This window comes from Vidua macroura, chromosome 1, assembly GCF_024509145.1.
Source record: "Vidua macroura isolate BioBank_ID:100142 chromosome 1, ASM2450914v1, whole genome shotgun sequence".
Taxonomy (NCBI): Eukaryota; Metazoa; Chordata; class Aves; order Passeriformes; family Viduidae; genus Vidua; species Vidua macroura.
The window spans coordinates 16,761,612-16,785,480 of record NC_071571.1 but is presented as its reverse complement, the minus strand read 5'-3'; the positions used below and the strand labels follow the sequence as shown (position 1 = coordinate 16,785,480).

The following is a 23,869-nucleotide window of genomic DNA, read 5'->3' as shown; positions in this document are numbered from 1 at the left end:
GCTTGGAGCAGCTTGGGTGGCATTGGAGAGAGTACTGGGAGAATAAAGAGGACATGGAATTCTGAGCATGCAGATCATTAAGACCTGAACTCCACCAAAAGGACCCAAAGAATTGACAGAGCTGCTCAGACCTCTTCTGTTGCAATAGATGTAACAGGGAATTTTCTCAGTTCATGTCCTGGGCTGCAGATGTGGAGGATGAGAGCAAATGTGGCAGATAACTGGCTGTGTCTCCATTTGTGTGGCAGGGCTTGTGTGAGCTCACTGCACTGCCTCTGGGGAAAAACTAGGATAAGATCTAGGGCTGTCTCTCACTGCCCAGGGCTAGTTGTGCTATTTTCATTATAACATTGTGGATTCAGTTGTCATGTGTGATGAAACTTCTTTCTGTTCCCATGACTACATTGAAAAGAACTTAAAATTACTTCAATCCCACTTTGGAGTCCTCTCAAATGGGCAAGCTGCTAAAATGAGGGCTTGGTGTTTACACCTCTAAGTGCAAACCAGCTGCTGGTAGGTAATCTGTGTAGTTCAGCCTGTTTCCAAGACCAAAGTCTGCAAGAGAACAAAAATGGGAAATGGAAAACTAAGTGCTATGACCTTTCATTAACGACAGAGCAAGGTTTGTGATTGTCATTAATGGTCTTATATTAAGTTCTCGACTAAATACTGCTGCTTTTTTTACAAGATAAATCTGAGAAGTTAAAAAAGTATGCTTTGGAAAACACCTCTTGGTTCTAACACATTTTCCAACAGAAGCAAGAGAAAAGAGGTAGATAGAGGGAAAGGGAATATACAAATCCTTGTTTTATTGGTTAAAGATCTCATCACTTGCATGAGTGAACCAGGTGAAAATGTACCAGTATGTTCCTGCTATGTGCAAAATGCAGTGACGTCTACCCTTCACAGTGCTATTAATTTAAGTAGCTATATAGGAGACAAAAGCTTGCCAGGGTTTGTCACCTGTGCATCCAACCCTGCCTAAAAGGGTGACCATTCAGCCACTTCACTTCCCTTTATCTCTGAAAATGTCATGCTGCTGTAAAACCCTGCGGTGTCACAGCGTAGAAGCTTTCCAGTGGTAAAGTGTGCTAACCTGTCCACTGGAAAACCTTTCTTGGTGTGGAATGTGAACTTTCTTTTTCTACACTTGAACTTAATTCACATGACAGGAAAACTGTTTCTTTTCCAGCTATGACCAATGCACATGATAGTGAAGACAATATACTGTAGTAATTCCACAGTTTGCCTTTAAGCCAGTTGGAAACTGGCTTTATCACAAAGCTGCATTGTCTTAAGTAGATGTTTATCATATCAAACATGATCTAACTAGATGCAGAGAATATTTAAGTAACAATATGCCTGTGTTCAGTTCATTTAAGTTTTACTGTCTAAAACACAAGAGTTACCAACATTCTGAATATTGTATTTTCTTCCTCTATGCAATATAGTAAAATATCTACAAAACTCCCAAAGATTTGAGGTAAGGTCCTGCAGATGGTCATGCTAAAGTGAAGCAGGTAGACGAGGTGATCCAATGCCTTATTAATAGGGAGGAACCTTCCTGTCTACCTGCCTACATTATGTGTTACAGTGGGATTTATACACACTCATTTACAGAAGGATATGCTTTTACTGCAGCTTTCCCTCTATGGCTGCTTTTCCTGTCCTACTCTTAGGAAGGCAGGGATTGTTGAGCTTTAGGTGTTTTTTAAATCATGTGATATTTACCTATTTGTAATTACATTGATCATTTACATTTATTTATACTTTTTCATCAGCTTCACTATTTATATATGTTGTTTTAGAGAATGAATTGCACGTTAATTGTACTTTATAGCTAGATAGGAGAGCTTGGCTGCCTTTGTCTGTGGGTAGGTGGCCATTGTGCAGTAACACAATTTACCACTTCCTCTGATAAAATATTTTATTACATCTGCTACCCATAGAAGGGGAGAAACTGAGGGGACAGCTAATGGCATGCTGTGACAAATGTTCACATTTTTTAAATGGTTTGCTTGTTTGTTTGTTTTTAATAAAAATGTAAAGCTTGCAGTTCAAAGAATATCTGAGCAAAAGGTTAATTTAATCTTAAATCCACAAGGTTAAGTTGTTCTTAAATGAGTTTCTTCATTTTTTTAAAATGCAGAAAGCAAGCCACACAAGGTTCCTGGGAAAAAACAAAATTCCCCATGGCTAGAATCTCTGACTAGGTTATATTTACTTCTTTCATGCTTTCAGCCAAATGTAATGGCTGCACCCCAGAACTGCACCCTTGGACTGCTAGTGAGTCTTGGGTTGCTGTGGTGTTAGAACAGATGCACAAATGGCTGCTGTCAGGTTTTTTGAGATCAAAGCCTGAAGTGAGGGGAATTTGATCATTATGGGAGGAAATGTTTTTCTTTTTTTTTTTTTCCAGATGAATCATAGTGCTCATCCCTCTACTTATTAAATGACAGTTCAAGTAAAAAATATCAGGAAGAGAATTTTCTATATTTAGAATGAAATATACATGGTATGAGGAACCCCGATGCAGCTGAGGACATTTTCAACTAAATAAGGCAATGAGACAAGCAGGGTTTTCATCCAGGATTCCTCCTGCTGTAGTCTGCACTATTTACGGGAATTTAATGGGCAGGCTTTGCAAGGAAAAGGGAGCCTGTGTAGCACTGGCTGAGCAGAGCAGTATTCACCAGCCAGACTTCCTTCTTTGCAAGTGAGTAGTCAGCCAGGGAGCACTGAGGCATGGGACTAGAGAAAAACGGTAGGCAAGCACTGCTGGCTGGTGGTTCTCAGTTACAGGTGTGGTCCTTTGGGCACACAGCCAGGATGTAGAAGATCTGTGTTGGGAGTTGCTCAGATCCATGGCAGAGCACACAATCTGGGAGGTTGTGGAAGTGGAACACAGCCATTTCCATTAAATATCCTCTCTTAAAAAGCAGTAATCCCAGGTCACCAGACTTGGAGAAATGAGAGGTGCTGGAGCAAGTCCAGAGAAGGGCAACAAAGCTGGTGAAGGGTCTGGAACACAACTCCAATGAGGACCATTTGAGGGAGCTGGGGGAGTTTAGCCTGGAGAAGAGGAGGCTCAGGGGTGACCTTATCACTCTCTACAACTGCCTGAAAGGAAGGTGCAGCCAGGTGGGGGTTGGGCTCTTCTCCCAGCCAGCTGGAGACTGGACAAGAGGACATGGCCTCCAGCTGCACCAGGGGAGGTGCAGGCTGGACAACAGGAGGAATTTCTTCACTGAAAGGGTTTTTAAGCATTTCCCAGGATTTCCCAGGGAAGTGGTGGAGTCACCATCCTTGGAGGTGCTTAAGAAACAGCTGGACGTGGTACTTCATGCCATGGTCTACCTGGCAAGGTGGTTAAGGCTGATCTTAGAGGTCTTTTCCAATGTTTATTATTCTGTCATTCTGTATTAGTGTGAGCCAGAGACTGAAACTGCTTCCCTCAGTGGGGCTGTGGGACTTAGGTGTGAGAGATTGAACACTGCCAACCTCTGCTGTACACAATCTGAAAGTTCTCAGTCTCTTGCAGTTTCTACTTCTAGGTCTGTGCCAGAGTAATCCTCTGGTTTTTTTCCAGATTGCTAAGAATTTGCAGCCATCAGCTGTAATTCCCAAATCTGGCTATGTTAAACATTACATGAATTAAAAATACCTAAAAGTTCCTAACCAGAATGTTGAAGAGCAGTGCTTTTCTCAGTGCAAATTCCAAACTTGAGTAGTTGCATCCTCATGCTGTGTACAATTAGAACAGTAAAATTGTGTGCACATAGATGATGTAAGCAGTAATAACTATTAGCTTCTCATTATCAAGTCCTGGAATTCCAGTTGCTGTATTTCCATTTTTACTGATTACTTTCAACTCCCTCTACAAAACCTATACAATTACTGCTTTTCCTTTTGTTATCCTTCCTGCTTAATTCTGAGCCTGGCTTTATACTCCTGTCTCCCTAAGATGTGGATCAGCTCTAAATCAAGCATGTAACATTTCACTTAAATGATGTGAAGATGGCTTTGTCTGTTTCTCCAGGTGGCTTAATAAATAGAGACCTTTGGTCCCTTAGATATTTATCACAGCTGTAACCACTATTTCTCCAGTCTTCAGTATGAAATCTGTTGTAAGTCATAGTTAATTTACATTAGCCTCCACAGATGTTGATTCCTCAAGATTGCTGTCTTCCAAGCTTATCATTGTATGTCAGAATGTACAGATAGTTCAACCTAAAGGGCTGTTGATACTTTATCTTTATTCAAACATTTTTGCTCATCCTTGAATGTTTCAAGCACATGCAGCTCTCCTCAGTTCATGAAGTTTGTGGTGGTGTTCAGGATACACATGCATATTGTATACACATTTCAACGTATTTGGAGCTTTCAGTGAGGGCTGAGTATGAAAGTAATTATTTGTTTTAGAATTGAGTGTGTGTACAACTTAGGTAGGAACCTTTGTAGTAGTGCTAAATGAGCTAGCTGAGATACTGATATAAATAAAGAATTTTTCTTAGATTTACTAAACTTTCTTGAATGTTATCTGGCAGCCATACTGTATTTCATTTATTCTCATGGAGAAGAACTTCAAGTTTTATTATCATCACTGGTTTAGCCTTTTTTTTTTTTTTTTTTTTTACTAACCAAGTACTGACTCAATACACTTGGGAAGTCTGAGGAGGAAAATCCCCCCATTTCAACCTGTTATTCAATCTGTCTTCCTCCTGATAAACCCTTTAGGGAATGTTTGTGTCACATCAAAGTTTCCAGTTTCTCCTACACATTGCTCCTGAGGCGTGTCCCAGCACTGACAGCACCTCTTCAGGTAGATACAACAGCAAGGTGTGGGCTGGCAGCAGAGATGGGAGCCTCAGCACAGCTCTCCAGTCCTTAGCTCTGCTAATGCCTAACTAGGATGTAGCCTTAAGCAAGTCTCCATGTGTCTTTGTGCATCTTATTTACCATTCTATTAGGATAGGGATGGTAGTGCCAACCTGGCACTTCCAAAGCACTTCAACAGCTAGTGTGTGAATGGTTTTTGTACCATATCTGTAAAATATCTGTTTAAATGACTGTTAGAGGGGAAACATTGGTTTTCCTTTTACATAGAAAGCACATGGCTAGATCTTGCTAAAGATATTTTAAGTCTTAAGGAAAAATAAGCTACAAGAGACTTTACTATGGAGAGACTAGACTTCAATAAAAACCTTTTCTTTGTAATGGAATACAGAAGTAATGTAATTGCCCTGTTAATAGGTGAATTATTTCACTCCTCCTTTCTGCTTCATTGCCTGCTGCAGAAAGGTATAGGCCATCTGGAAAACAAGTCCATCAAACTCACTATTTATCACACTTGGGTATTTAATTTGCACCCCCAACCTTTAATTTTACTAAGTAAATTATTTCTGTATTTATCAGAATAAAAAAGCAAATTTTACTTTGTATTATCCAATACAAGTAGCTACCACATCTGCTGAATTTCAGTGCCAGTGAACATGCAAATCTAAGTGCAAAAGGAAATCACAGCTTCACTTTCTGGTGAAACAAAGAAAGCAAAACCTTACTGTGTAATTTGGAGGCAAAACTCTGAAATGCATTTTCATTCCTGTATTCAGTTTTAAAAAGGAATGATGGAGGTCCAAGCTTAGAAGGCTACCTGCCCCAACATGGTATTTCTTTCTCCTCAGTTCTTTTGCACAGCTTACACATATGTACAACACAAGAGCTGAGATGAAAAGCTTTTTTTTTTTTTTTTTAATAAAACCTTTATCATTGTCAAAATGGTATTTTTGAATGTATAAAGCAATCTTTGCAGAGCACACACACAAGAAGTATACAAGTAATTTCAGTTGGAATAATTGTAATCTAGAATACAATAATGCTTTATCTGTTTGACATTGATGAATTAAATAATGTAACAGCTTACACGGTGATGCATTCTTAGGAGACAGTAAAAAATCTTTAGGCATAATGAGAGCCTTTTCATTGGGATTTTCCTAGTGCCCCCAATTTGACTTCATTTATTTTTTCAGATTTTCATGCAGTCGTGATCTCTGACAAAATTTTTGAATGTCCTACAGACAGGGCGTTAGGTGTTTCTATTCAACAGCACTGAATTTTAAGGGATTTTTTTAAGGTAGTCTTTCCACTTTGGACTCCTCTCGTGTTTAAATATAAAATAGGGAAGATATGCCTCTTCTCTCAAACAAATGGAAAGTCAGATTACTCCAGGTGGCCCATTTGAAATGCAACAAGGTAGCAACAGCCCATATTAATAGCCCAGTCAAGCCTGCTGTACCTATTGAAATCAAGGAATCTTACTTATATTTAATACAGGTTACTGAAATTAATTTATTGCATCTAAAATTCATTGTTTAACATGGATTATCTATAAACTGGCTTAGAAAAACACCATTGTTCTCTTAGGTGCAAAATGTTAAAAAGATACTTGCTCATTCATTACCGAAGAAGCAGTCTGCATTTCAGATAAGAAACTAAAACAATAAATGTAATCATTATCCAACTACAATTAAATTAACATTATTCATTCTGGCTTCTCTGTATACCCATAACCTTTACAAGCCTTTATTTATCACACATAACAAAAAATTTAAACAGCTAATTTTGCAGGAGTCAACACTGATGTATTACTGGTCATTTCTCATTTTAAATTATTGTGCTACCTTACCCTTAATTAAAAAGATGTCTGCTGTACATGGGAGAGTTTTTATTTCTATCATGTAAAAGGGTTTCTGATGGTCATAGGGGAACTAAATGGTGTTAAAGTTTACTTAACTTCCTGTGGAAGTTGATCATATCAGCAAAACACACTTTAGTAATTCACTGGGATCTAGATCCCCATTCCAACCTCACACTATATTAATTTATGAATGAGAAGATGTTTTTTCTCATGGACTGTCCTTAGTATATCTGTGAAGGGACAAGGGCAAGATCAAACCTCACTGGATAATGCAAGTTACCTTAGACATTCAGTTCACTGTTCTGGGATTTCATTCACCACCCCTCATGTGTCTCCATGACCCATCTCTGCCATTGATGTTCTGCTGCTGTGCAACCTCTTTCTCCTTCATCATGAAGTAATTGCTGTTGCCGTTAACATTTCCTGTAGCTGAATCTGAAGGGAAGGAGACCAAGCTCACCAGGTGACCATATTTGTGGTCTCTTGTCCCTCCAGGGCCAGTTCTGTGGTCTTCCTATGCATTAGGAACCCTACACTCTGTTGTCTCTGTGCCAAACAACCTATGAACCTAAGCAGCCCTGTATCTTAGCACTGTCAGCACTGCATATAGATTTTCAACAAGCAAATACCCAAGATATTTTTCTAGTTATCTATGTGCCAGCCAATGTAATCTGCAAGTCAGTGTCTAACTCTGAATTGGGAGACTGCCAGGGGACAATAGTTCCATTTTGTGTTAAGATCTTGATTTAATTTCTATTAGAATGAAGGCATTTTTCACATGTTTGCAGAATGTTTTTTGCAGAAATAGAGACCAGAATTTGAGTACACTAACATAGACTACATTGGATGTGATGGACATGGCCATGCTGTGTTGCCCAGTGGCACGTGATTTGGCTTGAAATGAAAAGCCTCAGCAGGAGATCTGGAGGAAGATCTTCACTGTGATAATGTAGAGGACAACCTCTGAAACAGAGGCCTAATGCTAATTCCCTCATTCAGCATCTTAAAGATTACTTGAGTCTGAAAAAAACATCACCCCTGCCACACAGGTGCCCATTACGAGGCAGTGGCCTCACAGTAGTCATTACCCTTCGGAGCCCTTTTCTGAATGTGGAGCATCAGCCCTTTTCAGAAGGAGAGGCCTGTGCCAGGCAGACCTCTGGGCTGTTCCAGCCTGGCATTCATTATGTGGCATTTGTCCCTGTGGGCAGTCAGGACTCAAATGGATAAACACATTCTCTGCTGATGAAAATGTCCAAATTAGTTGCTTACTCGAATTACTGCAAGCAGTAAAAGTGGCTGTGTGGATTTTTTTCTCCCTTTGGTGAAATTCTCTCTTATTTTTTCTAAAGGCCTCCAGTTCTGTGAAGAAATAAGCATTGCTGTCTTCTGCTTTTTTACAGTTGTGGCCAAAGTAGAAGACTCTCGCCCAATGCAGAGACCCCCAAGAAGGCCACGGAAGCCCAAGACATTAAATAATCCAGAAGACTCCACCTACTACACTCTAATACATGTGAGTTTAAGAAGCTTTTCTGGGCTAAAACTGTGAGATAATTCCCACCTAAACTATCTTTCTAATTGCCCAATTCCCATTATTCTTTTCTAATGCAGCATAAAACCTGTGTCCTGCTGAAAGGAGGCAGGCCACAAACCTCAAATTTCAAACGAGACTTGAAATGGAAGTACAGAGTTACCCAGATTGGGGAGCTATGCCAGACTAGTATTTACTTTTGCACCTAAACACACTTTCATGATGGGCATAAGTAGCATATGCATTTTCAATACCCACATCAAGTGCCCTGTCTCCACAGTTTCTTTGTAAGTCACAGGAGAGAACCAGGAGAGGCACAGGTTTGTTTGGAGCTATTTTGAGCATCTAAATTAGTACTTGATCTTGCAAAGAGAGCAAATACTAAAATAAATTGTATTAGTATGCACACTGTAACTTCCTTTACAAATGTGTCAGATTGTGATTATGAAGGCACTGGCAAATACCAACAGCTCAGGAGACTAATGGATTTGAGTGTCACTATATATAGTCTTTGGTCCAAGTTCAGATACCGAGTGCTGCTTTCCCCTCTTGACTTCAGTGCCCTTAAACATAGGAAAAAAGGCAAGAAAGTAAGCAGAAAGAGTGAAAATGTAAAAGCAGCTCAGAAAGCACTTCCAACAAAAAAAGCAATTAAACTGATTTGCTCGAGGTGCCTGTATCTTAGTGACCTATTTTAACAGCCGGTGAGAACCCAGCTAATAAACTAACCGTAGCAATTGCTTCTCCTTTCAACAGAAGGTGTCACCAGGGCCTGTAGGGACGGTTGTGTCTGGCATACCAAAAAAAGACAAATACAGCTATATTTTATTCTGGGACTTTGAAATAACACAGCTTTGGAACAGTGATATTCTGAAAAAAAAAAACATTCTTAAAAATAAATTTGCATGTAAGAATAAAATTTGTTTTGTGGACTGAAATGAAAGGCCCAACACAGAATCTGTATTTGGAAATTTCTGAGAAGCACAATTCTGAAGTAAATGCCTATTTAGGGAACTAAAGACTATAAGGTCAGGAGTATAGTATTTTCTGAGAGCTAATTTGTTACATAGCCAGCTCCATACCAGAAAACAGCCATGGCATCAATGCAAACAAAAACTGCAGTAGTGCCAGGAGATTTTTAATCAATTTTTTAGTAACAGCTTTTCAAGGTATTAATCAACATTACCTTCAATGAGTTGTATTTTCAAGAAGGTGTGAAAAAGAGAAACCTAACCTGACTTCGTGACATGAAGTTCACTGGTCAGGGAAAGGTTCAACATAAAAAGCTGAAGCTTAGAAAGGAGACCTACTAGTTGTTAAATTCTTAGACCTTGAGTAAGTCATTAAGATCTAACTTAGGATGGTAGTCAGCTTTAGAGGGCAGTCAGCTTTCCCAGCTGTTACAGATTTTCTACCTTATTAAAAATCTCTGTGACCTTCAGGCATTCACAGATTGTTATCAAGCTCAGATCATATGAAAGTGAATAAATGCTTTTCTTGAGTGCATTTAAAAAAAAATGAGTGCATTTTTAAAAAAAAAAAATCTCTATCTTTTGCAAAATCAGAAATTTCTCTCATGTCATGCTACAGACATTAATTAGAGGCCTTACATTCTCACACATCTTGCCTATCAGATGACCTGCAGGGGTATACAAGTATAAATGAAACCTGACAATAGCCCATTATTTATATAAGGCATGAGAACTTTATTTTAGGGTATATTTCTTTAAATCATCCTATCATTTTGGAATTATATGTCATGTTCATTTGCCTGCATACTGAAGTCCATTAGGATTTCTGATTCTCAGTGACTTTACAGTCCCTAGTTCTAATACACTTTCACTCATTTGCAAGAAACACAATTAAGACCACAATCTGCACTAAAAAATACTGCCTTTGAAGTATGATGTGTTAGGTGCTGCAACATAGCATTGTTTTGGCTGTAGGGATAGAACTCTAATAGAGATAAGAAATTATTCACACTCCCTATAAATCTTCTCTCCTCTGCATTTTTAGAAATCTTATATCCTAAAGGTTCTTTTGTCACCTATTCTATTGTTTTTAAATGGGACCTTTGTCCATTTTATTCTACTAAACCTGTTTGAAGACTACATTGGCATTAATGAGAATAGGATTATGCCTCTTCCCACTGCATTGCTTCTATTAATGGAAATTCTTATGGCATCACAGTAAATATGCCTCAGTGAGATAGTGTTGTCAACTTCATTAAAACAACTATAGCTATTTGAAAGTTTTAGACCTCCTTTTTCTGTTCTGATCATCATTACTTTGGCTTTTTTTTTCACAGTATGGCAACAAATTTGGGAGCAACAATGGTAATCTCATTTGCAGTCTCAGAGGTTCTTAAAAGAGGGTTTTCTGGGTCATTTGCTCATTTTTTATAATTTCTTTTACTGAAAAATATACAACACTCTCCTACGTAACACTGATGAATTGTAAATTTGCATAAGCTTTCCTTTTATTATTTTTAATTACTTTTTCTTTTTTCTTAGAAATCAATACAAGATGAAAAACGGAAACCACGGAAAGAAAGGTAATTTTTTTCATTATCTCACTATTGTCACTCCAGTACTCTAGAATAGTTTTTAGCTGTACTTCAACCAGGAGAATAAATTTTCATTGACTAAAATCCATTACAGAATTCAGCCATTCAGTTTTCCTAAAATGTGGTCCTTTACCATGGTAACACAGGCATTATAATAAGATAAGGTCCTCATCAAAGATAGTTCTGACACAGAAAATAATTGAAGGTGCTTAAAATTCTAGTCAAAGCAAATGGGCAACCAGTTCTTTTTTGTCAGCAAAAATACAAAGACTGTCAAAATTTTCTCCTAAAAATATATGAGTGTCTGGAAATAGATAATAAAAAATTAAAACAATAACTATGAATAACAGCTAAAGAAGAGTAGCCCTTGAAATTTGAACCAGAAGTGTTTTCTTCCCAGTGTAACTAACCTATTTTGATGGATCTCTGCAGCAAAGAAGTAAGCAATAGGTATATTCTGTCCTTCTGTATAGTAGATCCTTATGTGTGCTGCAGACCTGGTTGGCAGCTCCTAACATACATCATAGCTTTATTTTATTTGTGTTTCTATACTGAGGCTTTCCTGCTGCCCCCTCAGTGGCACTGCTGTGGCACCACGTGTGCGATAGCAGCTCGCTCAGCTGCCAGATGAATGGGCTCTCTACACTGTCCTCAGCTCAATACAAACTTGCAGAATACGAATTCCATGGCTAAATTATGTATCTTAGAGGATGTTGCATGACATTACATTTATTTAAAATATGCTCACAGCATTGAGCTTCATTCAACCACAGTTTAAATTGCACTTGATTATGCCGCAGCTTAAAGGATCGACGCTATATCCATGTCCCCCACATTTGGTCTCTTTCAACATTTTTTCTCATGTCATTTGGATCCTAAAAAAATTTCACACCTATTGACTCCAGTCTAGGAAAAGAAAAAAAAAAACCTAACACACCAAAATCTAGTGTTTTCTCTCATTGGCCTCAATTAAGTTTCACTCATCTTAAATATAGTTAACCAGTTCTCTGACTGCATCTTCTCTCATGTGTTGACTCTGTATTAGTGGAACATAGCAAGTGAAATCAATTAATTACTTCTGGTTTCTAACAATGTGAGGATTGAATTCTGAACTTCTCTATTCAGTTTCTTTTTAGGATATTATTTCTTTCCTTAGCCATTCTAAAATGGATGTTGGGATTGATTTTTTTTCTGTATGTATAATATCCTGGATAGCATTCACCTAACAAAATAAGAGATATCTGCATTATTGACACCCATATCTAAACTAGTTGCTTTAGACTCTCTACTCAGAGAAAAAAGTAGTCATATTTAGGAAAATTATTCATCTTTTGTTCAAAGAGATATCTAAAATAGATCAGATTAATTATACCATAAAAATGCCTCTCCACTGAGTCTAATGGCAAACCCCAAAAATTTCAGTCATGTCTCCTTTATGAATATATAAAAGTACTTAGCATTTCAAAATTCTCAATATCTATGTTGTACAGCAGTCACACTTCAGAGACTGATTTTTTTGTGCCTGTATATATTTTTCCTTAGATCCTCAACACGTAAACAGAATAATGATATTTGGCTGCCTTGGGTTTGTATGCTGAAAATAATATTGAAAAGTGAAACTGTTGACCTAGTGTTCTTATTTATTGACAGTCTGAGCAAAGTGCTAGATTTTGATATCTACTACCAAGAAATTTCATCTACTGACTCCAGCTCCAAGGACAGCAGCACTACCACAAGAAGGAAGAGATACCCAATTGAGCGCAGGACTTCGATTTTACGAGCTACTGAGCGGTAATTCATACAGAATAGTAATAGGAAAAAATAAATATTATCCTTGTTGACATATTCAAAATATTAATAAAAAGAAAAGAAATGCACTTTCAAATTACACATAAATCTATTACTTTAGACATGAAACTTTGCCAAATTATGTTGTAAAACATATAGCTAAAATTTTCCATCTCAAAATGGGAATATCTCACATATTCTCTGTGCAAGAGGGATAAATTCCAGTGTGATTGGTGTTCAGCCTACCTGCCAGTTTTTGGTTTCCCAAGGGCCAGATTGACAGACATTCTGCATCTCTGATCTAAAATAAAATTAAACTGAAGCAGAACCTAAAAACGGTATTTCTGATTAGTTAGGTTTTAAACAGGGTGGATGTGCACCAAACTTTCTGCATGTTTTCTGCAGGTAGGACTCCAGTTTGACTGCCTCCTTCTCCTGCTGTCCTGTAGAAGCACAGTTGTCTGTAGCCTGCATGCACCTCGCCAAGGTGGACAGCCAGGAGAAAAACCCCAAAAGGAGGGTTTGCTCAACCTCCTTTCTTCCCACATAGACTTCAATAGAGGGTGACCACTGAGAGGCTAAGGAAATTCATATTCTCACTCTTGCCAGTGCACTCACACACACTGCACATACAAACACACATCTATGTATCTTAATATAGTTGTATCTTCTTGCATGTTCCTAAATGTAAGAAAAGCTTGGAAAACTATCTAGGTCAAAGTCTTAAGGGAAATGCTAAGCCTGGGATGAGCACTGAATTTGAAAACGCATCTGTAGTAATGGAGGAAATGTTTGTAGAACATTACAAATGTAGAATATTTTGTGCACCTTATGTATTTCATTTCTGGCCTTTTTTTCACGTAGTATCTAAATTAGTTTCAGGAAAGTGAAAACATGTAATTAAAAGTATCAGGGAATTACCATATAGTTTACAACCATGAGAAAATGTTGCATTTCTAAGGTGGTTAGTTACACCAAATCAAATCTGTCACCCTGAGGTCTGGTTTAGGTGAGTGAGTTGTGCTACTGAGCAAATTTCTTACCCTTTACTGTTTGCTGTTCTAATTGCAGCCTAAGTAGCCATAGTGAACAAAAATATGTGTAACTTCTAAATTTACAGTTACCTCAGAGGGCAGATGAATGCAATTAATAAACATTTCTGCACTTCAGTATCTTTTGAATAGGGTCACCAGGACTGTACAACCAATGACTGTACAGCCATCTCAATCTACTTCAAGAAGTGAAGCATTGAGTACTTTTTATTTAGCAGTTTACCTTTGACAGTGGTGGGGGCTCCTTAAGTGTAGAACACTACAAATTTTGTAATTATTTCAGAGTAATTTACTTTTTAAATAACTGTCTTTTATTTTTAATCTTGCTTCATGGTAACAGCTGATGCCACATCACTATTCCAGCTTGTCAGAGGTGGCATCCAAAATGCATCTTGTCATCTGAAAATAAAATTAAATGAGATGGACGCTTACAGTGAACTCTGCAGGCAGGTTAAATACAGAGCAAACAAATTTATGCCAACTGAAAATCTGGTGCAGTAACCATCAGGCAAATGCTGCTGCAAAGCATCCCCATGCTCTTAACGTTTTTATGTCCTTTTATTATGTCCCCTTCACAGGAGAACATGTTGTTCTACTGTGTTCATCTGCTTCTAGCATATAATGTGTTTGTTCCGAGGTGCCTGTTTTGTGCAGCACAGGAAGAGGCCTAGCAAAGTCAGCTGATTTTTTTTCTTTCTCCTTTTATTTTTCCCCAACAAGGGTGGAGGTTAAGCAGTCGATTAGGAGTGTTTGCCACGGTAAATGTTTTGACTTTAATTTCTAAAACACTTCTGTGCTTAATCCCTAGGTCGAGGGTTGTAGAAAGACCCCTGGAAGAGAGCAAAGCCGAAGATAATCCCTATGACTACAGACGACTGCTGCGGAAGACCTCACAGCGCCGGCGCCTTATCCAGCAGTTCTAGCTGCTGCTGCTGTTCCTGCTGCCATTTGGCTTTTATTAGCATAAATTTTTTTATCATTTTATACCACGTGTTTCCTTTTTTTTTTTTTAATCTTCAGTGTTTCAAGTTTATGTGTGTGTTCATATGAATATGAATTACTATGGTTTACAGCCCAAGACCATTGCAAAGGGACACTGTCAGTCATGTATCCTATTCTTCCCTAATATAAAAATCAGCTTTCTTTTGTGTACCATTGCTACATCCTAAAATTATTAAACAGCTTAAGTCTAGTTTACTTTCCTCAGTGCGTATTTCTTTTTTTTCCATTTCATCAGTCTCATCCAATCAAAATAATAATTTACTTTATAGTTCCCTGGTTAAGCTTTCTAATTTCCATATTCACCTTCAGAAAACCTTAGTTATTATTTCTAATAAATTGTTCTACAGGGAAGAAAAAATACAAGAGCACCATAGGGGAATTTCTGCTTCTTTTAGTTTACATTGCTTAAATTTTGGGATGACCTGTTTGTGGCAAGTGTTCCTTTAATGAAAATGTATACAATTAATTGAATAGTATACTATGGCAATTTATTTCATTATTGACTTTATTGTAAAGCTAGTAGCTAGTTTTAAAGGTCAATATTGTGTGTATAATCTTTATGTTGGAGATGTCCATTTATGGGAAGTATATCCAGCCCTCTCCTTTGCGTCTGAGCTTTGTGACTAAGTGATGAACTTCTAAATCATGTTTGCTTTGTTCTCATTTGCATTAGATTTTTAGGAATCTTAATCTCTGGGGTACCAAGAAAGGAATAGAAATACACTCTCTGGTTGATTGCTGCTGAAATGTAATGATCATTCTTAATCAGTTCCACTAGAAATTAAATAAAAATAAAAGCAATAGCCAGTGTTCAAATTTCCCCCTGATTCCGTATTCAAAAGACCTTAATTCACAGAAACCACACAGATAATTGCAGCGCTTCCTTTCAGGATTCATAATTGCATGTTCCCAGCTGCAAAGCAAGAGAAGGCAAATTTCATGATGCCAGCATAAAGGCCTGATCCTACTCTGTTCCTCAGCTCTCCTATATGTGACAATTGGCGGCAGCAGTCAGCCACAGGGGCTGGGTTTTGTCCATTCCCCACACACATTTGGCCTTTTCCCCAGAGACAGATAACCATCGCTTCCTGATCTGTAACTAGTTACAAGGCTGTACACTGGATTAAAACGTACTACAAGGTAAAATTTGCTATAAATTGTTAAAATTTTAAAATCTGTTCTAAAGTTGCTTTGTCATGTATTAATAAAATGGTAAATAAAAATGTACAAAGCAGTGATACGGTTGATTGTGTCTGAATTACATCCAGAACCGGCAAAACACTGTGGACTGGGGCATGAGTGAACAAGGCAGGGAAGGGCTCGCAGCAGCCTCTGGCCGTGGAAAGCTGGAGTTATTGTCTATGTGCAAGCCAGTGTGATACGGCAACTGGAACAGACTAATTTCACACGAAGAGATGCCTGGACTGGTTTTCTTCTGCTTTCCCACCACAGCAGTGTTTTAAAGCATTGAGCCATTTCTGTGAGGTCTCATGGTACGCATTTCTCATAACCATGTGGGTGCCTACAAAAAGTAGAGAGATGCCCCGGGCTGAACACAAGGCCTGGCTGCGAGCGGCGTGGGGGCCCTGCTTGACCAGCCGTCTTGGCAGACCCACATTCTCACCTGGTGTGGTCCTGCCTGTCCCCCTCCAAGGCCAGGGTTTGAAATCCCTCCTGTGTCAGAGGAGAGACAGCTGCGGCAGGGAAACTCTCCCGCGAAGACCCGGCTGGGTGGGAAAGGGAGGTTTGGATGCCTTCAGAGACGTCGTGAAGGGAATAGGAACAATTGCTGTCGTGCCCTTCCCGTCTGGCCGCCGGGCCCTCTGCCTCCTCGAGGCTGGAGCCAGGATGGCGGTTCCTCCAGGGTCCCCAAGTCGGAATGTTGTGGGAAGCCCCCGGGAGCGCCCCGGGGCTCCAGGGACACGCGGGGACAGCCGCGTCGTCGCGTAAGGCTCCTCCAGCATATCCCTACGAGCCAGGACGCCACTGCCTGCCCGGGAGCAGGAGGGACAGCGGGAGCGCAGCCCCCCCGTGGGCCCCTCCACCAGCGCCTTTTCCGCGGGGCCCGGCCCGACGGGGCTCCCGCCAGTCGCTGTGGGCCGGACCGATGGGACGGCGGGGGCTCGGGGGCTGTCTATTCCCTACCCCGGGACCGCCGGCGGCACGGGCTGGCCCGGCCTCGGCGCCGCCGCCCAGGAGCGCCCGGCTCGCAAGTGCGGAGGTGCCCCGGTGCACAAGTGGGACGTGTGGTGGGGAGATTTCCCTTCGCTTTGCATTTTAAAGGACTGAGGACACTTCGCCGTAGTCTCAACCTTCCCCTCGAGGTACCAGGCTGGACCACCGCGGCCGCCCACGCCAAGACCTGGAAAACTACCATTCCACTCCGCTCAGCGGCACCGGACGGCTCAACCCTCTCCGCCCGCCCCGCCGGATGGACCGTCGGTAGGGTGAAGACGGCACAGGCACCCTGGCTCGCCTTCGCCCCCCAGGGCAGCTGCAGCCCCAGCTCAAGCAGCGCCTATAGCTCGGGTCTGCCCCGAGCGCTGCCGTTCTCCCACCGCCGCTCCCCGCTCCTCCGATGCAGCAGGGTGCGGACACGCCTTAGAACAGCCGACGCCGTCGCCGCCGGCCGCCTCAGCGGGCACCTCTTCCCGTGGAGCCACCCGCCCCGTCCCGGGCAGCAGCGCCTGCGGGGCGCGGCCGCAGCAGCTCGGCGGAGCGCGCCCCGGGGGCGCCCACGGGAGACGCTCCCACCCACGCGTGCCCGGGGCGCTCCCGCCCCTTCGCCTGCCGCCGCCTGGCGCAGCCGCGCGCACTTACACACCCGCACACTCACACTCACGCACACTCGCTCAGGCCGCCTGGGCTGCAGATCGCCGCTCCTCGCCCGCCCCGCCGGTTCGCCTCCGCCATGGCAAGCCCCGGCTCCGGCTTCTGGCCTTTTGGAGCCGAGGAGGGCTCCGCAGCCGCCGACACCCCCGGCACAGGTAGGAGGACGCCGAGCGGCCGGGCGGGACCGGCCCGACGGAGCCGCCGAGACAGCGCTGCCCGGTCGCCGGAGCCCCCTTTGTGACAGCTCGACCGGCGGGACGCAGCGGTGCGGGCGGCGGGGACCGACGGCGACTCGTGCCAGCGCCGCGGGGCTCTGCGGGGCAGGCGGTTCCTGGGGAGCGGGGCCGGGGGTCGGGCGAGACGGCCTCAGCCCACTCCCGCCCCACGGACCCTCCCCTCGATTTTTTTCTTACAGCCAGAGCTTGGTGTCAGGTTGCCCAGAAGTTCACAGGAGGGATCGGAAACAAACTCTGTGGTAAGGGCAGGGAGGCCCCGGTAGCCCGCGGCGGGGGCGCGGCTGTGCGCCCCCGGAGCGCCGCGGGACCTGCCTCGGGCCGGGGGGGCGGGGGACGAGGGTCGATGCCCCGGTAATGAGGCCGTTTGTCCGTGTCGCTGTCAAGCCCTGCTCTACGGAGATGCCGAGAAGCCCGTGGAAACCGGCGCCAGAGCAGCAACCCCGGGGGTAGCGGAGCCGAGGCCGACCTGCACCTGCGACAAAAAGCCCTGCGGTTGTCAAAAAGCAGACGTGAATTACGCCTTTCTGCACTCAACAGGTAACGGCGCTCCCGGGACACGCTGATTCTCTAAAACTAACAAGAAACAAACAGCGGTTCGGTCGGGAAATCGCCCCCGCCCGTGTTTGCGCTGAGGCGTGGGGGGTCCGGCGGTGCGCGGCGGAGCTCTGCGCCCTCAGCCCTGGCCCCCGCCGGGCATTTCTCAAATCTGCGAAAAATCACGCAAACAACAACAACAACAAAAAAAAAAAAAAAAAAAAAAAAAAAAAAAAAAAAAATCCCGAAAAGAAAAACCCAAAGCAGTAAAATCTCGCGTATTGGAGCCCGCAGGTTTTTCCTTCTAAGAAGCACTGAAAGCATCGACCTTCTCATTGAAAACCCTGCGATGTAATTAAGGTTGGAGGGGAGGAGGGAGACGGAGCACTCTCCTACTCATTTGCTTTAATTCGAGATATTTTTGCACTTCATCTTTTCTGACCTTGGAGGTATCGTCTCCTCCAGTGAATAGATCCCAGCTCCCCGCCGACATGCACTAGCCAGGGACTCTCCCGTTTGCTCGGCAGCCTGGGACCCCAAATTAGGGGCTTCCACTATAGTCTGCTTTTGATTGAGCCATCGCTCTTAAACAAAAGCTTTGTGCACACCAAGACCCCGTGCAGCATTGCCTCAGAAAAAGGCATTACATTATCAACAAGTCACTTGCATAGGAGAGCCAGTCACCAGGAAGGTATTTTATTGCAAGGCAAATGACAGTTTTAAGGGTGCTGCTTGTAGCATTTGTTGCTCAATCTTTATTTCCTGTGAGATTCGTTTTTGTCTTTTCTTTTGTTTCCCTCCTCTCACTGTCTTAAAAATCAGTCTGAAATACACTGCGGACAGAATTGGCCAATTTAGATAAGATATTCAATCTTGTTATCTTTCAGAACATTCCTCAAAATACAACCTTGCCAATTTGGTTATTAAATGAAAACAAAACCTGCTTTTATTGACTACAGTGTAAAGATTTTGTAAACATAAATGGGAGAGGCTTTGTTCAGAATCTATGCATGTGGTCATAAAACGAAGTTAACTTTTAAATTTGTCCATTCCCAGATCTTCTGCCGACATGCAATGGAGAAATAACTACTATGTCTTTCCTGCAAGACGTTGTGGACATTTTACTTCAATATGTGGTGAAAAGTTTTGATAGATCAACAAAAGTTATTGATTTCCATTACCCAAATGAGTTGCTCCAGGAATATAACTGGGAACTGGCAGACCAGCCACAGACCTTGGAAGAAATTTTATTGAACTGCAGAACAACTCTGAAGTATGCAATTAAAACAGGTAATAGCAATGCTCATTTTCTACCCTGTATGGTCTCATCCATTGATTAAAGGTGTCATTTCAATTTAGCTTGAAACGTTAAAGACTGAAGCAGCAACTGTATTTTGTCAGCTCCAAGCAATTTCTAGCAGAGACAGAAATCGTTCTCCAAAATGATAAAGCACTCCAGCAGCTCCATCTCTGTAGCTGTCAGTGCAGCCTCGCACACCCTTTCCGATTTAAAATTAATGCGTCTGTGCGTCGGAGATGCCGAGTGTGCCCTGAGCAGACTTTGCATCGCCTTTCCCACTTTCTGCCGTTCCTTTTCATCATTTCACATGCGATGCCCCGGCGATTGCCTCTTGCTCCCTGCAGAGCGGGGTGCGGCGGGCGCGGAACTCGGGGCAGAGGGGAGTCCCTGCAAGGGGGCAGCAGGGACCAGCCCATTTAGCAGCCGAAATCGCAGTAAACGGTCTGTAAATTCGAACTCTGAGCGGCCATTTGCCGTGTCTGTCACTTCGCCTGCAAGACATAAAAAGAGACACGGAAATATCGAGGTTTTAGTTTCAACTTTAGGCTCAAGCAATAAAACCGAAGTCCGATTTGTTTCAACAGCCATTTGCTGGTTTTCACTGAGGAAAGCAGGGATGGATTGACTCCTCCTTGGATGGGATGCCCCGTTAGTCGTGCCCCCCTGTGGGCTTCGTGGAGGGAAGGTAGCGTGGGGCTCGCCCAGGCGTGGGGAAGCGCCCGACTCTGCACCGGGGCCACCTTAAACTGCGGCGGAGCAGGCAGAAAGCAGAGCCGGAGCGGCAATTACGGTTGTCATTGGGAAATAATAAGGGGTCCGGAGAGCAATTAGTGGGAATTTGAATTACTGAGAAATTGCTTAGAAATAAATGTGAAGCCGTTTACTGAAAGAGACAAAAGGCTGATTTGTGACTAGAGGTTGAGAGGAAAAGAAAAAAAAATCTCAGGTTTTGAGAAGAGAACAAAACAGACTGATCCTGGTAAAGATTATGAGGGATCGGTGTAATCCTCCTCGTTTAGTGGTGGAAATGACCATCCGCATGTTTTGATGCATGGGTCGGGTGCTGTCAAGATGTTTGTAAAATACTGGATTAAATGATATCCAGAGGAGCAAAGTCGATCGGTCCAGTGATCTATATGATGTGTCTGGATAGGAAACAGGAAACGTATTTGCACAGAATGATGAAGAATGTGGGATCTGTGATTCTGGGAAATCAAAAAATAGGGTTTCTCAGCTGATCTGCATTAATCGTTTCTGTTATAGCTTGTTTTCACATAACAGACCTATTTAATTTTGTGCATCCAAAACAGACTCTTTAAAACAATGTTACCATTTCTCTTCCTCTCTGTAAATATCGGTGGCTTTCCCATCTTGGCACTTTATAATTTGTTTTAATGAAAATAATGTTTTTAAAGTCTGAAAACGGGTGCTGGGGGTTTTTGTGAAATGTGGTGGCGTGGCAGGGTTCAACCCAGAGGGTGCAGAGCCACCTCGCTTGGCTGCTGCTGCTCGTCAGCATGCTGGGGTGACAACCCCAGCCTGGCGGTTCACAAAATGCGTGGGGTTTACACCTAGAACCCCCCAGCATGTGCTTCAGAGTAAATTACCCTCAGAGGAAGGACAGTATGGTGAGGTTACTGGCGGCAGCGTCGGCCTCCACTCCTGCCGCAGAAGCCCCTCGGACACGGCCCCTCCTGGGCGGCGTTTGGCTGCAGGGGCCCGGGAGGCTGATTGAAAAATAAATTGTATTGCATTAGCCTCACAGCTGGATACCCAGGTCCAGGGATTCGACGAGGCAGATGGCTGGTTTTTCGGCCGAGGGGCAGGTGTGGGTTGCTCCTAGGTGTTGCCTGCATGCCACGGCTCACTGCGGTGCCCGGGAAAGCCACGCTTTCTGCCCCCTTACCAACAGAGACAGATGAGAGGATGTAAAAGGCAGTGACTGCGAATGCAGGGAAAGATGGGTGTTAAATTCAGTTACTGTGCTCTGGACAATTGAAAATGAGCAGGGGAATTGAAATACGAGCGTTTAAAAGTAGCTCGGAAACTCCGGGAAGGGTGCGAAGAGCCGGTTCTGGCCCAGCCTTGCTCCCTGGCAGCCCCGGTGCTGGCCATGCACGCAGTGAAGCTGCAAGCACGGCGAGACTCAGTGCTGCCAGCCGTGCCTTTATCCGTGCTGTCTGGCCGTGCCCAGCCCTTCTCGTCGGTTCCCTGTGGGGGCTCTGGAGGCCGGGTGTTCACGCTGGGCATGCCCGTGCCTCAAGCCGGAGCAGGTGGGAGTGTGTTTGGGAGGGTGTGTGGGGCAGAGGCAACGCCCTCAGTGGGGAAAGCCCGGCCTCGGGTGTCCCTGTGCCTTGGCCTTGGTTCTTGGCCATCATCTCCCGATTTACTCTGGGATATCTGTGAATACGTTATGTATTGCTAAACAAACCATTAAGTAATAATCTCCTATTTTCACCTCTCAAGCAATTCTTCGCCCTGTCACAATCTCTTTTCTGGTACCTCTTTGTTCAGGAACAACTTCAACAAAGGATGTGTATTTCAGGCAGAGGAGAGATTTTTGAGCAGGTCTCACAAACTCTTCTTACCTGGCCAGTGGAACCTGTGTTCTAAGCAAAGCCTCAGTTTTCTATGGCCATCTAGCCAAGGGAAGAGAGCTCGCTCACCTAGTGAAGTGTCACATGGACAGGCAAAGCCCTGCAGCTGGGGCAGGGGTCAGTCTGGGGCAGTGCATTCCCTGCCCTTCTGTGTTACAGCCGCACTGCAGAAGGGAAGGGCACGGAGTGGAGGCGGCTGTGTCACAGGTGTGGGTGCAGGGTGCTCTCCCAGCAGCAGCAGCTGCTGCTCTCTCTGTCCTGACACCTCTCGATGCAGCAGTGCTCCCTCCACCTCGCTCGCTCCAGGGCGCAGCTGCCCGAGCCCTGCGTGCGCCCGGGCCTGTTCCTATGGCGGCTCCCAAAGCAGGTGGTGTGCTGCGAGGTTTGCTTGAAGAAACAAGCAGTGACAACAGGGCTGTCTCCTTGGGCTGGTTGTGGGGCTGACAGAAAACCGCTGAGACACTGCAGCTGCAGATACAAATTCTGCTATTCTCCAGCTTTGTGGATTTATTTCCAAAACAGAAATTTTTGTAACCTTCTTTGAGTCTTCCTGTAGTCCTGATCCACTAAAGGCTTTTAGCTCCTAATTTTCTGTTGCTTTTAGGTGAAATTTGTCATCCAGCTATGATATAGAACCTAAGCTATAAACATGGAAATCTCCTTCAAAATTCCTCCGTCTGGGGAGGTGCAGTTCTCTGCAGGCATAGACCCTGGAGCAGGATTGCTGAGGTTGTGGTGGTGGTGATGGGGTGCACATTTGTCTTAGGTCCACCGAGCCCACTCAAGAATGTGAAGAGCAGGGAGCAAGATCCAGTTCATTCTGCTGGATCTGAGCGTCATTCCTCGGTGTTCAGGGGCTTTGGCTGCCTGTCTTTGGCAGCACAGACCAAGGAAAGGTGGCAGTTCCTGTCAGTGAGAAGGGGAGCTCCATGCAAAATGCAATCAGGCGGGACGGCAATAGCACAGGGCTGGTCTGAGGTTAAGGGCACAGGCAACTGGAATTTGTGCATGTGTCCCCTGCTCCATATCCTCAGCTCTGGTCTGCCTGCTCGGCTTGATTACTCTGCCTTTGTGTGCTGCAGGGTGGGAGCTGGGGAGTAATTCCCCATGCTGCTCTGCCAGCCATGTGTCCACGCCTGATAAGAGGCCACAAGAGACCAAAGATAAGTTTTCTCTCAGTGCTGGGTCTGCATTTCCTCAATCATCTTGCTCTATCTTTTGTTTTCTCTGATGGCAATAACAGTACATCATCAAAGGGTCAGGACAGGTGTTTTCCAAGCAGACGCTGCTGTCCTTTGAGTTGGATGGCATTTAAGTAATTGTGGACCATCCATAATTTGTACCAGTAATTATGCCACTTATCAAGGGCTTGTGGGAAGTAACTATTAAAAATGGAATCTTAATGCTTCCTGTGTTTAATGGCTCTAGGCACGTTTTTAAGGAAAATCTCTAGGAAAAAAAACAGGAGCCAGTTAGATTGACCAAGTAAAGAGATTATCAGCTCACTGAATATAGTCCTGTGCATAATTCTGCTGGAGCAGTAGTGCTTGTTTTTATATTGTTTGATTAAAATCACAGTTGCAAGTAGCCAGGCTATTTGTAATTGCACTCTGACAGTGAAGAAATGACAAGGACCACCACCTTCCCTGCCATCTTCGTACAATCATCAGCCATTGAGTCATGTGCAAAGCAGTCACCAAAATATTCCATTTTCTCATTTCGCCCTGTCTATTA

General features: G+C 43.4%; 2 protein-coding genes across 3 annotated transcripts in view; both read left to right on the top strand.

The window, feature by feature from the left end:
- Positions 1–15,850, top strand: part of MYO3A (myosin IIIA) — a 114,645-nt gene extending 98,795 nt beyond the window's left edge. The window contains exons 32-35 of one of the 2 annotated variants that reach the window (XM_053996341.1): positions 8,101–8,210; positions 10,742–10,782; positions 12,445–12,585; positions 14,443–15,850. In XM_053996341.1, coding sequence (XP_053852316.1) covers positions 8,101–8,210; positions 10,742–10,782; positions 12,445–12,585; positions 14,443–14,557 — 407 coding nt within the window. In that variant the 3' untranslated portion in view covers positions 14,558–15,850. Of the gene's footprint in view, positions 1–8,100; positions 8,211–10,741; positions 10,783–12,444; positions 12,586–12,987; positions 13,035–14,442 lie in introns of those variants that run through there. The other variant, XM_053996349.1, reaches the window with a different exon arrangement.
- Positions 15,851–17,369: 1,519 nt separating this feature from the next.
- GAD2 (glutamate decarboxylase 2) overlaps positions 17,370–23,869 on the top strand; it is a 40,948-nt gene continuing 34,448 nt past the window's right edge. Inside the window, exons 1-4 of the mRNA XM_053994160.1 lie at positions 17,370–17,623; positions 17,884–17,943; positions 18,089–18,241; positions 19,295–19,528. Coding sequence (XP_053850135.1) covers positions 17,548–17,623; positions 17,884–17,943; positions 18,089–18,241; positions 19,295–19,528 — 523 coding nt within the window. The 5' untranslated portion in view covers positions 17,370–17,547. The remainder of the gene's footprint in view (positions 17,624–17,883; positions 17,944–18,088; positions 18,242–19,294; positions 19,529–23,869) is intronic.